The sequence below is a fragment of the Chlamydotis macqueenii genome, chromosome 1 (assembly GCF_036417535.1).
Source record: "Chlamydotis macqueenii isolate bChlMac1 chromosome 1, bChlMac1.mat, whole genome shotgun sequence".
NCBI lineage: Eukaryota > Metazoa > Chordata > Aves > Otidiformes > Otididae > Chlamydotis > Chlamydotis macqueenii.
In genome coordinates, this window is record NC_141556.1 from 189969072 (window position 1) to 189985226 (window position 16155).

The 16155-nt window shown below is 38.5% G+C and overlaps 1 protein-coding gene across 3 annotated transcripts in view; it reads left to right on the forward strand.

Moving 5' to 3' along the window:
- Positions 1 to 16155, forward strand: part of DCLK1 (doublecortin like kinase 1) — a 257253-nt gene that overhangs the window by 227470 nt on the left and 13628 nt on the right. For 2 of the 3 annotated variants that reach the window (XM_086771974.1, XM_086771975.1), the window contains exons 15-16: positions 1900 to 1980; positions 9664 to 9777. In XM_086771974.1, coding sequence (XP_086628100.1) covers positions 1900 to 1980; positions 9664 to 9777 — 195 coding nt within the window. Of the gene's footprint in view, positions 1 to 1899; positions 1981 to 9663; positions 9778 to 15420; positions 15495 to 16155 lie in introns of all 3 variants that reach the window. The other variant, XM_086771976.1, reaches the window with a different exon arrangement.

Genomic DNA, 16155 nt, shown 5'->3' on the forward strand with positions numbered 1-16155 from the left:
ATCATTACAGTTGGAAAAGACTTCTAAGATCATCAAGTCCAACCAATACTTTCTTCTCCAATATTATTCCCAGTGCCAGTATCTAATGCATGTTGTTCTTTCACAGTGCTGTATTTGACATGTCTCATACATCTCCTGCTACACCTAAAAATTCCTCTGGGTCACCAAGTATGTTGTCATTTGATCACTGTGTGTCCGTTAGTCTCCAGGTGGTTCTAAAATGGACCTTATTTCTATATGTCTAACACCAGCAGCTCTTAAGGATCAAGACAAATTTTAAATAACTTTGCTTGATCCTACACTTCTTAACTTTAAAGCCCCTGGGACTGTGCTTTATATGCAGTTATGATGAGGACCAGGTACCAACCTGGAGCCTTTGAGTATTATATAATAATATTATAGGGAGGCTGTTTTCCCCTTATTAATCCCATTAGATGATATATCTGTTGGTTTTTTTTCTGTCAGAGAACCAGGCCTCGCATTGCCTGTAAGTCCTTATTTTTGTCAGTGTGGTATGAAATACAGACTTGTCCAAGCCACCAGTTCATGGGCCATGGCTTCTTGGCACGTGACACAAAGGAGATAGAGCTTGAGGTGTGCTAAGGCAGATACAATCCTTTTTAAAGACAGATTCTGACAGAGTTCATTATGCTTGCAGAGCACATCAGGTTTTTTTTAACTCTCATTAGTGAACTGGAGCTACAGTTTAACTCACAGATTTTCTAGGGATCTGGCATTCACTATAGTCACGTGTGTAAATATATATATAGAGAGATAATACACATGTGTATTAAAAAAAAAAAAAAAGCCAAAACCATAAAACTATTCCTATGGTCATCCTGTAGATAAATGCTTAATTTTAGTCCGTTTACTTCTGTAGCCTATAAGGCAAATCCAGGGAAAACTGTCTTCCTGTTTCTTTCAGTGTGATTAATTAATCACATACAAAAAAAATTTGGAAGTGGATGCATGTAATGAAAATAACATTCTGCATTCTGAATCTCCATTCTTCGACGAGCTGCATCTGCTTTTACAGATATATAAAGGGTGATCAGACCTAGCATTTTAGGCTATTAACTAATGAGGTTAATGAATGAGATATAATCATAGAGTTGGAAGAAGTCCTCTGAATCACATCACTGTGTTGTAGCAGGCTTTATTTTGTAGCATCATTAGTGAGAACTCTGCAAGTCCTTTCCCAGCAGTGTTTTCCTATTAAATTCCTTTCAAATAGTTCAATCTAAAATTTCTGGTTTGAAGCATTAACCTATTCATTTAACTTCTCCTTGTCATTAAGAATTATTAACCTTGGTCTTTGATGATACCCCTTTATTTGCTGTCACACTGCCATCCAGTTTTCTGTGCACTCCACTCACTGGAAGTGGAATTAGATACATGTTTATTTACATGCTAGCTGAAAGCTAGGTAATTGCAGAGGAAATCAGAGGATGAAAAATACTGGTTTTAAGTGGGGTTTTTTTTGTGTCTTCTATGTCATTTATACAAGAGTTTAAAGTAAAATTCTAGATTTGCTGGCTTCTTTCCTACAGAGGAATTGGCTTTTTTTTTAATGGGAAGCTAACCTGATTTCATGCAACCATCTGTTTTGTACATTACTTATTAAGAGCCTTTCTCTTAAACAGTGGCTGCAGAACTGTAACTCAGAACTGTCTTCTAGATTTTCAAGGTACTATTAGATACTGATTAAAAGTTCAATTTGAAATTCAGCAGTTCATAGTTGTTCTTGTTTTTTAATTATCTTGATATAGTTCTGCAGTTGGTAGTTCACTCTCTTTTGAGCACTCTTACATAATCATTTAAAGAGCACTTTAGTGAATTAAATGTTGATTTGTTCTTTAAAAATATTCTTTAAATTTGACCCAGTATTCCATTTCTCAGGAACTTATCACAATGATGCTTCAAGTAGATGTAGATCTGCGATTCTCAGCCTTGCAAGTTCTGGAGCATCCATGGGTTAATGTAAGTAGTTTCAGGCTTGTAGATGCTCCTTTTAATTTGACACCTTTGAGCTATTTTCTGTCAAGTCCTTTCTATGCCCTTTTGGAGCCAACACATTCTAAAAATGCCACAGATTTAAGTGGAAATAAGCAGGGTTACCGGCTGGTTTAGTGTATCACACATGCCTTGGAGTATTCACTATTTTATGCATGCTCAGCTACATTTTCTCTGAAATATTTTGGGCCAGGATTTCAACATACTTGGCAAATTTATACCACTAACAATCAGCTTGTGGATTCAATGACACGTTTTGCTCTCCTAAAATCAGATGGACTCAGAAATCTGACAGTCATGATTAAGAGCTATTGAAATATAGTCCATAGTGTTAAACCTACTTGACCCAGCATGAAATAGGGAAACCTTTAGAATCATATTTAGCTTCTGACATTGAAATACACATATATTTATGTGCAACCGTATGCATTTAATCTGAGTTACCATGAAATAGCTATTTATGCATCCAGGATTATCTCTAAGTGACTGGACATTTGCCAAAAAAGTCATAATCAGTGAGGAGGCATATGGATAAATCTGGCTGAGAATAAAGAGATTTCTCTTTAATTAATGTTGAGACAAGGACACTACTTAATATTTGTTAATTATTTCAGACTATTTAATATGTCTTAAAATATTTGGATGACAAGAAACAAAAATTGGAGAAAACCCAGATTCAAATTTAGAAGGGAAGACTGAGAAAAGAAATACAATTGGGACAACAGAGGAAAAAAAAATAAAGGAGGAAAAAATAATGTTTTGTTTCATTTGTTGCAAGTTTGAGCACGCAGTCCTCCATGCAGTACTATTTGGTTCCTCAGCGGCTAGATCTGAAATCTTTTTCTCACTAAAACACTATTCTAAAAATTCAAATATACAGTAAACTGTATTTTAAATCTTCTTTTATGAAAATGTTTTCCTTATAGCCCAGAGTAGTGGTGATCAGTTCAGTGTTTACCAAGTATATGCTTTAGTCTTGGAGGCTCCCTTCTTGCCCAAACCATTTTTTTTTTTAATTGCAAATGCTATTATCATGCAGAGCACTTCTGCAGTGTATGAAAAGTGCAAGGATCCAGGACAATGTCTGATGAAAATCTTTTCATTTTTAAGATGACATTCAAGCAGCTGAAATAATTAATTTTCCGTGGTGCCAGGTGCCTTGGACATAGTGTTCTGTCACAGTTTATAATGGCTTTTGATGACTGAGGTGTCTCTCTGTCTCCACGGGAAGAGGGTGGGTGGGGATTTCTGGAGTACTGCTGAGGGAGAGATGGAAGTTACTGATCAGAAGCCACAGAGAGGCCAAGTCATCTGCGGTGTCAGCCTGCACAACTGCTGCTGAGGTTACTGAAACATCACTTGTTTACACCACATGAGGATGTGGTCACTAATCTTCCTCTTTTTCTGAAAAATACATTGGAACTGTTAATGCTCCCCCTAGAGAACTTTTTTTTTTTTTTCCTTCAGTTACAGCACAATGTATTTTAGGAAGCCATTTTAGTGAGATGTATTGAGAACAAGAACAAGAGGTGCAGCTCTTTGCCAGTAATGTGATGGTGATGGTGTGCAGGTGACATGAGGGTCTGGTCCCTGCCCTTGCTAGTGCAGATGGGGAGGGATGGGGAAAGGGTCCGGGGGCTAAAGTCTTTTAACACTCCAGAGCTCCACTAATCAAACCTGAGCTCTGGTTACTGAAGTACCCTGGCAAATTCCTGGGTTTCTGTGCAATAAGTTAAAATGTGGAGCCCTTCGCCAGAGGATGCTGTAAAGGCCAAGTATAAATGGATTCAAAAGGGAGTTGGATACATTTTTGGAGCATGAGCCCCTTGGTGCCTATTAAATATGGTGGTCTGGATACAACTCTTGGCTTACAAAGTTCTTAAGTACTTTGTTGATAGAAACTGAAGGATATACCAGGAAAAGTTCAATATCTCCTTGTCTTAATTAAATTTACTATTTCATAAACAATGACTATGATGCACTGTTGGAAACAAGATACAGTGTTCAATTCACCTTTGGTTTGCCTCTGCTGCACTTCTCATTGTTTTATGCTGATTATAATTCTTTGCAATCAAAATCTGTAGCAATTCTGCCCATAAATAAGTGAAACAAATATTCCATGACAGTTCTGTAATGTCTTCTTTTCTGTCCAATTGCTGCTTTTAGCAACTGAGAAGAATCAGTATTTTGTCTTCATTGGTAGACTAACAGTAGTTCTTAATGTAGATCAAAACCCCTTTTGAATTCTCTTATGTATCCTTCAGATATTTTTTCTGGAAGGAAAAAGGCCAGCACTGGGACCAGTTCAGGAAAGTGCTTGATGGAGCACATACCAAACATTGCTCCTATTTCAAGGCATCACACATGGAAACGCTTAATATTAGGCATAAAATTAATGAGATGGCACTAAAATCCTGGAAATAAGAACATGGCTGAGTTGAAACAGGTGCTTAAATGCTTTTGTGAAAAAGGACACTTCCCTGAAGTGGGTCTGAGAAGTGTGCAGAGGAGAGCTGAGTGGGGACAGCCTGCTTCTGCGCAGAGGCAGAACGATACACGGGTGTCAGATCCGACCTTGCATCCCCATGCCATCACCAGCTTGACCAGCTGAGAGTCTGTCACACAACCTCCCTGTACCTCATTTTCCCAGCTTCAGGACAGGGAATTAATATACTTATCCCTTCTCTGTAATCTATGTGTCATAAATACCTGAGCAATTATCTGTAACTTTGGTAAAATACTGTTTTTCTGAGTAGAAATGGCACATGGAGTTTTCACCTAACGCTCCATTTTCCCAGATAACCTGTTGAATACTTTTCCATGGCATCAAATGCTGGACTTTACTTTCCCATTTCTTATTTCAATTTTGAACCTATTCACAGAGTGATAAACTTGCAGCTAAAATACTGCATAGGACAGCTGGCTTGAAAAGCAAGCATGTGTTTTCTTCAACAATTTTAAGAAACATTTTCTCTCTTTGATCCAACCTTTGATAGAAGTGTTGTAACTGCTTACACTGTATAAAACCATTTTGTAGATTGTAAATAACCATTCCACTTTATAGCTGCTTACAATGTGATTACTTGGTAAATTGCTGAGATTCCTGGAATGTACTTTGACAGTTTCAATAGGAGCCAACCTTCATTTCAGTTTCAGTTTTTGCTATAAAAATAGCTGGAATCCTCTTGGAAACTGCAAAACTTGTTATGGTCAGAGTCAGACCAGTAAAGCAGTTCCTATGTCAGTAATATCCCAGCTGTTTTCAATTCAAAAAAAAAAAAAAAAACAAAACCTGAAAAGATGTTGGCTACGTGCCACTGCCACAGATGGACATCTTGAATTCTAAATGCAATTCGGCAGCAGTTCCTTGCCCCCTCCATTTAGTTTATTTGGATTTGTCTCTCCTGTGCAATACACTTAGACTTGGAAACAAATCCACCAGTTTATACTTCCCCTACAGAGATCCCCTCCTTTATCTGCTCGAATTCTTTGCAAAACCAAAGAAGTATAGAAGAGGCTGGAAGCTTGAGGTATGGCATTGTAAACATTGATGATACTGATAACCTGAATTATACTATACAAGTTATACGACAAACCTACTCTCTTTTTATTGTATAAGTAGTAAATATTTCCTAATACAGCATTGAGCACATGTTTATATGCAGTGAATGCTGAAAGGGATGGATTGCATTCTGTAAATCCTGTTAAAATATTCAATATAAAATGTGATGTGTTGTTGCTGGAGGAGAAAGATGGCACACGCCAGCTGAAAAAGAATTGGGGAAACTGGAGCTTTTACATATTTCCTTAACCATGTCTGCCTTGGAAATTTGTGTGCAAGAGAAATGAATAACCAAGCAGTAAATAGTTATAAGCTGAACATTTGTAAGGAGGATAATTTAAAAAGACATTTCTTATTTGGCTCCTGCACTACTTTTGGTTACACCCTAGGACACTGCCCAAAGAAAAATTTCCTTGTAATCCTTAAAGGAAATAGCGTCCAAAAGCTTTTCCAGTACTTCAATTTGCTCTAATTTTCTGCTGTTATTTATATAATGGCCTATTCATCTGATTTTTTTATACCTGGAAAGTAAAGCTCTTGTGACTGGCTTGTGAAATGGATCTGAGTGCTTCAGGGCAGTAGAAGTCTGGAAATTCTGAACTTTGTTACATCTTTTTAGCACTTCTTTTTTCTTTGAGTGGCAATGTCTCCTGCCATAGAGAACAATGCAAATATTTTAAAAGTGTTTATTCATTACTCAAATGATGCCAAGACCCTCTGCCTCATTTTTTAAATTTTATTTTATTTTTATTTCTTCCAAATAGGCCATGAAGGGTATTTTGTGGAGGCTGAAAAAAAAAATATATATATATTTCTATCTATCTCTGTCTTAAGATCCCAAGCAGTTTACGTTGTCTAAGTGAAAACACAAATCCTGGACCAGAGTTTCTGAACGGTCAGAGGATTTTGACTGCTCAACTTCTGAGATGTGCTCAGGAGAAAGCTTCTTTCAGAGCATCAGCAGTCAACATTTTCTGAAACTCATAACCCTTTAAAGTTCCCAGAGTTGAGCACCAAAAATCACTAGTTATCTTTGAAAGATTTTGTCCTGTCTGCTAAATCTGAGATTAAATTCTGAGATCCAAATCTGCTGCAAGAAGTAGTTCCTATAGCAAAAGGTTAAAATAGGGAAAGGAACAGTTAACCTCTTTGGGGGCTGACATCCTTCCCATTACAGCAACCCAGTGAAATTCTTGTCAGCAACGTTTAGCCTGTTTTCCAATTCTACAACTTACCTGCTGACTCTGGTGAATCTGATGGAGTTTTTTTTTTTACTTCTTGCCTTTTTAAACTGTAGAGCAGCTTGTTTTGTATGTAGTTAAACAGCTGTCATCTCTCACCCTCAATATCTATCTATTTTATTGTCAGCTGAAGTGATTCCAGGAGCCAGCAAATATATATTAGCTTGTTTATAAAGCATGTTGGAATTAAAAAAAAAAAAAACATAACTACTAAACATTGGACAGCACCAACAGTAGTAAGAAAATTTAACAACAATAGAGTTATTATCATATATCCCTATGCTGCATCTTAAATTGAGCTAGAAGATACTTCATCTGAAAGCTGGAGGCCAAACTATGTGTCTCTGGCACATTGCCACTGGAACTGTGGGTGTGGTGCTTCACCACTAAAATATTACCACAGTCTGGGTAACTATTGTCTTCTCCGTAATTTAGTCTTTTGACAAGACAACATGAACATTTGGCAGGCTTTCATGTCAAGAAAGCCAACAGAATGATATTTTTTCCCCCCCTTCAGTGAAGAAGAGTTCACTTCACAGACTAGCTTTCTTCTGGGAAAGGCAAGGTCAGCGGAAAGCAGGTTATTTTTAGGGGTCATATACCACCGAGCCAAGACTCCCCAGTGCTAGACAATAATCAGCTACTGGCTTATATTGTTTGGTTTTGTGTTTTGCAGCTGTGTGCACTTGACCATATTTTGCCAGCTGAGACATTTTGTTAAGGGGTGAGTGAGGGATCTCTAAACACAAACTCCCCAAGCTAAATAAATAACAAACCCTAACCAACCTCCCTAAAATTCCCATGTGCTCCCTGAGCTCGTGATTTACTGCAGCAACTCTGTAACTCTTTAAGTGCACTCAGAATTGCTGCAAAGTCAGAAAAAAAAAGTGTCTGTGGTCTCTTTATATTCTGACCTTGCCTCTTGTTTGCATGTATTCTGCTAGCATGTCACTTAGGTGGAGTTTTAAGAACTTTTTGAGCTGTTGATAGCTGCACATACCATGCGGTGCTACTGTGGGATGACCATTGCCTGTGGCCTGATACCCTGCATATTCTGGTAGCAAGGAAGTCTCACTGAGCGTTGGCTTTTTGCACTTTTTTTAGGCCTAAGGGTCTTATCTACAATTTCTAAAAAACTCCTTTCTTTTGGGCTTGAATTCAACCCGCTGTTTTCTGCGAAACTGCAAATTCCTTTCTTTCTGCTAGGTTTTCGCTTCAGTGTCGAGGATGCCTGCATGCCTAGGTGCAGATAAACAGGTTTGCTCCGCAAAGCGGGATGTCTCAGCTGGGAAGAGGCACCTCCTGGCCCAGCTGCGCGGCTTCTGGGCTGGAGCTCGCGCACAGCCGGCTCACTTGGTGCGCATGACAGCAGAACATATGTCTGCATCTGCTTGGCCGTGTACTTGTGTGCCTGCTTTTACCTCAGGTTAGCTCAGGTTGAGAACACGTGTCTTTCGGCAAGGAAGAAGAGGCCACACACAGTTGGCTCCAGGCCTTCTCTTCTTTCCCAGGCAGTCTGTACCTCTGTCTGCTCTTTCCCCACAGCATCCTAGGCCTGTGTGCCTTGGGACTGGCGAACGGCATTGCAGTCCCTCCTTATCAGTCAGTTGGAGATTTGGTTTGCAGAAGAGGGCTGGAGCACCTCTCCTGTGAGGACAGGCTGAGAGAGTTGGGGCTGTTCAGCCTGGAGAAGCGAAGCGGCCTTCCAGTACCTAAAGGTGGCCTACAGGACAGATGCAGAGAAACTCTTCAGCAGGGCCTGTTGCAATAGGACGAGGGGTAATAGTTTTAAAATAGAGGGAGACAGATCCAGACTGGACATCAGGAAAAAATTTTTTACAATGAGGGTAGTGGAACACTGGAACAGGTTGCCCAGAGAAGTGGTTGACACCCTATCCCTAGAAACATTCAAGGCCAGGTTGGATGAGGCTCTGAGCAACCTGATCTGGTTGGAGATGTCCCTGCTCCTTGCAGAGGGGTTGGACTAGACGACCTTTAAAGGTGTCTTCCAACTCAGACTATTCTATGACTCTATCAGTGGCTTTGTTTTAACTATGGTTTTAGTATGTTACAGTCATAGACTGCGGGGAATGCCAGAACAAGCTGTAAGCCCACGCCTAACCTGGCCTACAGACATATGCAGTGATACATCTTGGTGTTGTTGAGATTCTGTGCTCACTCACCCTGAGGGTCTCAGCCAGAGCATCTCAGATCCCATCTTGCATGGATTTCCTCACCGTGGAACTTGCTGAGCTGTGGCTGGAGCGTTCACCGAACACCATAGTCCCTGAGTTTGTAACCTTTACAACTGGGCAGGGACCTTAGTGGTGTCTCACTGGGCTTTTGGAGATCCTTTCCTGCATCCTACCAAAACAAGGCTTCTGATTTCTGTAATCTCTTGGGCTCTTTCTACTTTTGAGGTTATTATCTTTAAATTTATGTGATGAGTAAACAGAATCATAAACAAGTTTGAGCTTATCCAGCTTTTAAATATTAATAGACCTAAGAATAACTGGGCAGTGCTAGTTACGCCATGGTAGAAAGAATAGTGAAATATTTTGCAATTATTATTAATTAACATTACCTAAAGTTTGAGAAGAAGATATTGGATAGAGAAGATGATAGATGTTCATCTTATGAATACCTTAGATATACTGATGGAGAAGATGATAGATGTTCATCTTATGAATACCTTAGATATACTGATGGAGACAATGACTGATGCGTATTTCATTACAAACTGGTTTGTAAATTTTTCTATATTAACAGGTGCTATCAGAATCACCTTGCAAATATTTTATTTCGCCTTTTCTGTCTGAAGTTTTATTTGGCTTTATTTCTCTGCAGGATGATGGTCTTCCAGAGAATGAACATCAGCTCTCAGTAGCTGGGAAGATAAAGAAGCATTTCAACACAGGCCCTAAACCGAACAGCACAGCAGCTGGAGTTTCTGTCATAGCAGTAAGCATCTGAAATACACAGCTGAAAGACAGTGTGCCCACAAGACAGTGTGTGTTTAGGACATGCCACCAAAAGAAACTGGAGAGGGTTAATCTTCAGATAATTCAAGCTTTTAATTAACATAAACTTAGTTAGACTGGTATTCTTGCACAATTTCTCCATTGATTCTCCTTGTGAGTCACATTGTTATTTAACAGCCCTAGGAGATCTAACAGTACCCACACTTCCACATTTCACCAGAAGATCAGTGGACCTAACTCCAGTGTAGGTTCAACAATTTGAACTATGGGATCATGACATTTTACTTTGCAGCATAATCATCACATGGATTGGGGCCACACAGAGGTTGTAGCACTTTACAATGAGTGGAAATTACTTCAGATTTGTAACACAAAATCTGCCTGGCAGCCTGATCTTCTCTTCTCTGGAGAGATCAAAGAGAGCTATGATGCCTCACTGCTACCTTCATAGTTGATACAAGTCTAGCCGCTTCAAATTCAGCTGAGCAGCGGCATTTTTTTGTACTGCCACATGCAAGCTGCTTCTCTTTAGGCAGACTTAATTGAGTAAAGACTTAATGGAGCTCCTTCCCGCCTTCTGTTGCAATTCCCGTCTAGGCATTCCAGGTTAGAACGTGTTGGAGCCTCTGAAACCAAGCTTGACCAAACTACTGAGCAAGCTTTACTGAGATTTCAGTGGCATCCTCAGGGTAACATACATCGCATACATTTGTACTTTTTTCCCAAAGATGAACGTGTGTATTAGATATACACGCGCACAGAATACATTCAGTGTTTTATGAGATTATTCATACTAATGCCATTGAATAGCAACATGCACATCCTTTGCATTTTTGATACATCTGCCTGTGTTTGTAAGCTTTTCTTTATTACTCATGGTAATGTTAATGCTCTAAACAGTCACTAAAAATAAGTGACAAGCTAAACATAACCATTCCCATATCAGATTACTCAGTGTTCATTCCCAGCTTCCATAAATTGCAGGTGGTGTGACTGCACATGTACACTTTCTTGTACTGTTTCCACTTTCATGTTTCTCAGCTCAGCCCCGACAGTGGTGAGTTAAATCAGCGTGAAGTAAACTCAGCTCAGCACATGCAATCTGGCTCACAGGTGTGAACTGTTTGTGCAGCAAAATGGATGCTCTCTCAGAGTTACTTGGTATAAGTACTTAAAATTTCAAGCTGTGCCTCTCTCATGTTTTTTTTTTGCTCTTTCCAACCCTGAACGTCCTCAACATGGAAGCAAGTTGTTCCTCATGCTTTTCCTAGATTTTCTCAGTCATCAGCTAACATAGTCAGCATTTATTTATTTTCATTTTTAAGCAATAATACTGCAACAACTCTTCCACAACTAAAACATCACATACCCATTGCTCATCTGAAATGCAGGTATGTTCTGTATAGACATATAGCTGAAACCGTGTTTTTTTCGAATGGACTGCCAGCACGCTTGTCCATGAGAATTACTGCTCAGATCCTCCATGCTAATGACTTCAAAGCTTAAAAGTGAGAAATGATGCCTCTGTCCTCATCCATCCCTTGCCTCCTTTATGTTTTTAATTTCCCTACCCTCCTCTTTTTTTTTTCTTTGCCCCAATTGCTCTGCCAAGGAATTGTTTACAGCAGTTTGACACTTGAGTAATGAAAAAGGCACTGTAGTGAATCTTTCCACTGCAAAACATTATACATCAGAAAAAAAAAAACCAACCTTATATGTATATGTTTAATTATATTCTTAATGCTTTTTTTTATTTTTTAGTGTTTGGAAATTTGACAGATTATTTTTAGTGATCATCTCTGTGGGTGAACATCATACTCTGGCATGATTAATCCTGCAACTTGGCCTATAAAATAGAAAAGTTTAGAATATTTTTACAGAATTCAGAAAGTGGTTTGATTAGCTTGTGTCAATTATTTTCTAAAAACTTAGAAGAGATGGGGAAGTATAGACCTCTTTAGTGTTTTGATAATGTTCCAGAAAGCTGGATAATATTGATTTTAGGAATAAATTTCCTTTATTTCTACAAAACTAATTTAATAAGTTAAATATAGCCAAAAGCAAAGCAACAATGCCTTTGATTGTTTCTGTATTTGAAAGCATACTTAATATAAATTTGACATGCATGTCATCAGAGTTTCTCGTTTGGGAATCTTCCTTTAACTGTGCAATCTCAAATATCATAGAAGTAAATCTTATTAATGAAGACTGCTCTACATTTAAAAATTTCAAAGTATGTACAGATGCTGTAACATATTGTTCAGCACTAAAGACGTGCACTAAGTATATTTTCTACACAAATACTGTTTTATTGTGCCTGCCTGTATGTTTACTGTAACTTTTTGAGTGAGTGCTTGTGTGTATAATATATAGAGATGCCCTCTATATATTATATAGCACATCTACGTCTGTGTGTTTGTGAAAATGTGTAAATATGTGCATATATTTATATAGTTTACTTAACAGTATAAAAGATAAATATTAGCATTATTTTTAGTTTTATAACCCTATTTATGAACAGAGATAGCTAATCAGTGGTATTTAGTTCTTAATTTGTCCTCACACTGGTACGATATTATATTATTTTCTTTGGTGGTAAAAAGTAACACACCTCAAAGATCTCAAGCAATATTTATCATATGCACCAATTAAAACTATAATATGAAAACAAAGTTCCTAAAGATGTGTTTGTGGTCAATTAGATGGGGAGGAAGTTTGAAGCCACGTGTATTTTACATACGTCTACTGTGGCTACTGCTTCCTTGAGCAATGTCCAAGTACGTTGTGTTGACTCTGTTGATTCAGATTTACATCTACTTTGTTGGTAATCCTCAGTAAAAAGTTGTCTCTGACCATTCAGGGCAGAGACATCCTACAATTTCTTGTGCATGTGTCCTGACTTCAAGTTTGTCCACATTTGAAAGGATTTGTCAGTTTGGGCAAACTACCATACTGAACATGTGCATGTCTAGAAAAGTAGTTCCTTTGCTGATGTAGCAGAAGATGATGCCTCAAACAAAATTAACTATACAGGCAAAGATACTTTTCTGTTGATACATTAATACATCATTAAAAGTTCTGCCAGCATAACTATGTCAGTTGGGAAAAAATTCCCTTAAACCAACATAGCTTTGCCAGCAACATTTTAATTGGAGAGCTAGCCTTCAAAACAGCAAGAGAATTAACAAGTCCCTAAAAAACACTATTTGCTGATGGGAGATTATGTAGGAGAAAGATCACTTTACTTGCCCTATTCTTAAACTCTTGTCATAGGCGTTGACTACAGATCTCTGTAGGAGACGGAGGCTGGGCTCGTGCCCCTCCGGTCTGTGTCAGAATGGCCACGTCACTGTTAAGCGTGTGCCAAAATATTTGCAGGATCAGATTTCTTGTACAACTTTCATACAGGAACAGTATTTTGTAGTTCCGTGATGGTGTTTATGAAAGATCCTGCAGTAAAAACATAAAACCAGACTTTTACTTTCTTTTTTTGTTTTTTTTTTTTGCCACTACCCTGTGGCTGTACCCTCTGGGCTTTAGTGACAGTGGCTAAAGTGACCAAGAGCCAAAATAATTTTTTAAGAGTGCTTCTGCAATCCAGCGGTGTGCTGTAATTCCATATATGAACTGAGCATCGTTTAGTTTGTGTTTTTGTCTGAAGTGTTAAAGCTTTGCCTTGTATGTTGTCACTTTTGTGCTTGTATTTTTGCCATTGTTAAGACAGAGGAAAAGACTAATGATAATGTTCTCGTAAGGTTGTGTGAGGTCTCTGTCTTGGCAATGCGAGTAAACTCCAGCTGGAGCCTCACAGGAATGAGTAGGACAGCAAAAGAAAAAGCTGCTCAGAAAGTTGGTGCAGCTCTGTGCCTCTTGCAGAGCCCTCGCTGGACTGGGAACACCAGCCTGGGCCCGCTGCCTGCAGTTCGGCAAGGGAAAGGCAGCAGATGGGTCGTTGCCCTGCATTCTGCCAATTTTAAAATAAAATTACAGATTCCGAGTGGCATTTTTAGCGGTGGCATTTCTTGAGTGGCGTGGAAGAGAAGCCAAGTTTAGTCTGTGAGTTTTGCTTGGCTTAAAGATAGACCTGTGCCTCAGATGTCACTTCTCATCTATTGTCTGTGTTGTCCAGGGATTGTTGTCCGCAGTTGGATTTCCTCACGGCAGGATTTCACACCGACAAAATTGTTTCAACTTGTGTTAGGAAGCAACTGTTCTGATTTTCTCTCTATTACTTTTTAACTATTCGATTTTAGGGCAATATTTTTAATCTGCTTTTTAAGAAAAGCATCCCTTTTGTGTATTTTGTATGCAGCGTGCAAGGAAGCCAGTAGATGGCAATAGCAGACCAGAGTAGTTAAGCCAACAGACAATTAACTCTAGGTACTAGGTTCTCATGGTTTTAAACGGGAAATGTCCTTTAAATAATTCTAAATAAGATGAAAGCGGCATTGTTTTAACAAAATGGAATAAATTATTAAATTCTACCCTGGCAGGGGAATCATCAAGAAAAATTTAAATTTGCAGTTAGCTCCTAGCTCCCCTTGAAGTGGTTGGTAACTAGAAATGTGTGGAACTGCTTTTCTGAATTTAGAATTAGAAACTGTCATCAGTATCGGAAGTATTTGCCACACTCTTATTGAAGCACAAAATGGCCTTTTCTCTTCTTAGGGTGAAATGTGAAAAACATCAGAACTAACAATTTTAAAGCGGGCAGAGTGTCTCCCTCAAGATATTTTCCCCTAAAATTTTATTTGACTTGGCTAAATGATGTCTCCACCGTCTGTTAGTGCAGCACAGAGGGATTAGAGAAAACAACACATTTTCTTTGTTCCTATGCACATGATTCTGCTATTGATAAACTAAACTTAAAAGATCTCTATTCCTTAAGTAACATCACGAGCACACTTTCCTGGACACAATGTTAAGTTCATTTCCATTTTGACTTTAATTGGTGCAATTTTAAACCAAATAGTTTTGTACTGTTATCTTTTTGAGCATGAGGTGTAAGCTGAAATGATAAACAATGTTATTCATGGCTCTGAGTAGTCCAACTCTCCAAGGTTAATGCATTTTTAGAAATGAATTACCATGATTGATGGGGTATCAAAACCTGATTCTTTTCATCTTTACACATTCCGTGATTATGAAGCAGTCTAATTTAAGCCTTGTGTAGTCTGTCTAGCCTGCTCCTTGTGATGGTTGCACTGCATTTTTTTTTAAATTATTAAACCTCTCAGTTTAATTGCAAAAGATAATTTTCCATTACTGGTATGTGCAACTTAAAAGGGCACTTCTGTCTTCGGAGGTAACAAGATATTTGTCAGACTTTTAAATGAATGCATTATACAGCAAGTAACCTATTTTGCAAACTCCATTTTAGTTTGAATAAATTGGCTTCTAATTTAGCAAGACCAAATATAGAGTTAGGATCTTTTTGTTTTATTTCTTTACTATTTTTTTCTCTTTCTTTTTGGTTTCCGGTACGTAGCTTTAGGATGTTAGATAAGTGCCTTCTGAAAGTGAAAACAGTAAATATGCACTAAATAAGGAACAGCTTGCTCTGGAGTCTGAATTCTTTAGCCTAATGTCGATCCACTGAGTTGCCCCATTTCTCTCTGCTCAGCTGGACCACGGGTTTACCATCAAGAGATCAGGGTCTTTGGACTACTACCAACAACCAGGAATGTATTGGATAAGGTATGAGATGGTGCAGCGCCAACAGTCAGTGTTTCCATGGCAACGTGCTGGCAGTCTCCATTAACCAGTTCCTTCAGTGGATAAACATGCTTTTTGATTTGTTATCCGGTCCATATGCTGCTTTATCAGTTTCGTTTTAATCTTGATTGAGATGCCACACCCCACCATTCCCTCTCTTCACCCATCCCTCTCACCCACATCGCCAGCTTTCTCTTCATCGCACATGCTCAGTACCAATTTCCCCTATAGTTAAAAGGACAGTGTATATAGAAAATCTACCAGATATGCTGAAGTACGCACCCTCCCCCTCCCAATTGCTTGTTAAGGCATCTGCTTCCCCTGCGCTCCTGTTTTGAAACACACGGAGCAGCAACAGGCTCTCAGCATATATTTTCCTCTTTTTCCATCCGAGATGTGGAGCTATATACTGTCATTTTAAACCCACTAAACACAATCCTTACCTTAGATTGAACAATGCATTTACATAACACGGTACGTAGCAACTCTCCCAAGTTCAATGAAATACAATGCATTGTATGTGCTGGTAAGCTTGTGTTTCTAACAATGCATTCTTTCTCTTTTCTTTTTAAAACCGTTCTGATACCTATTTATTTTGATTTGATTTTTTTAAATATTGCATGAGTCTTTTGAATATATTTTT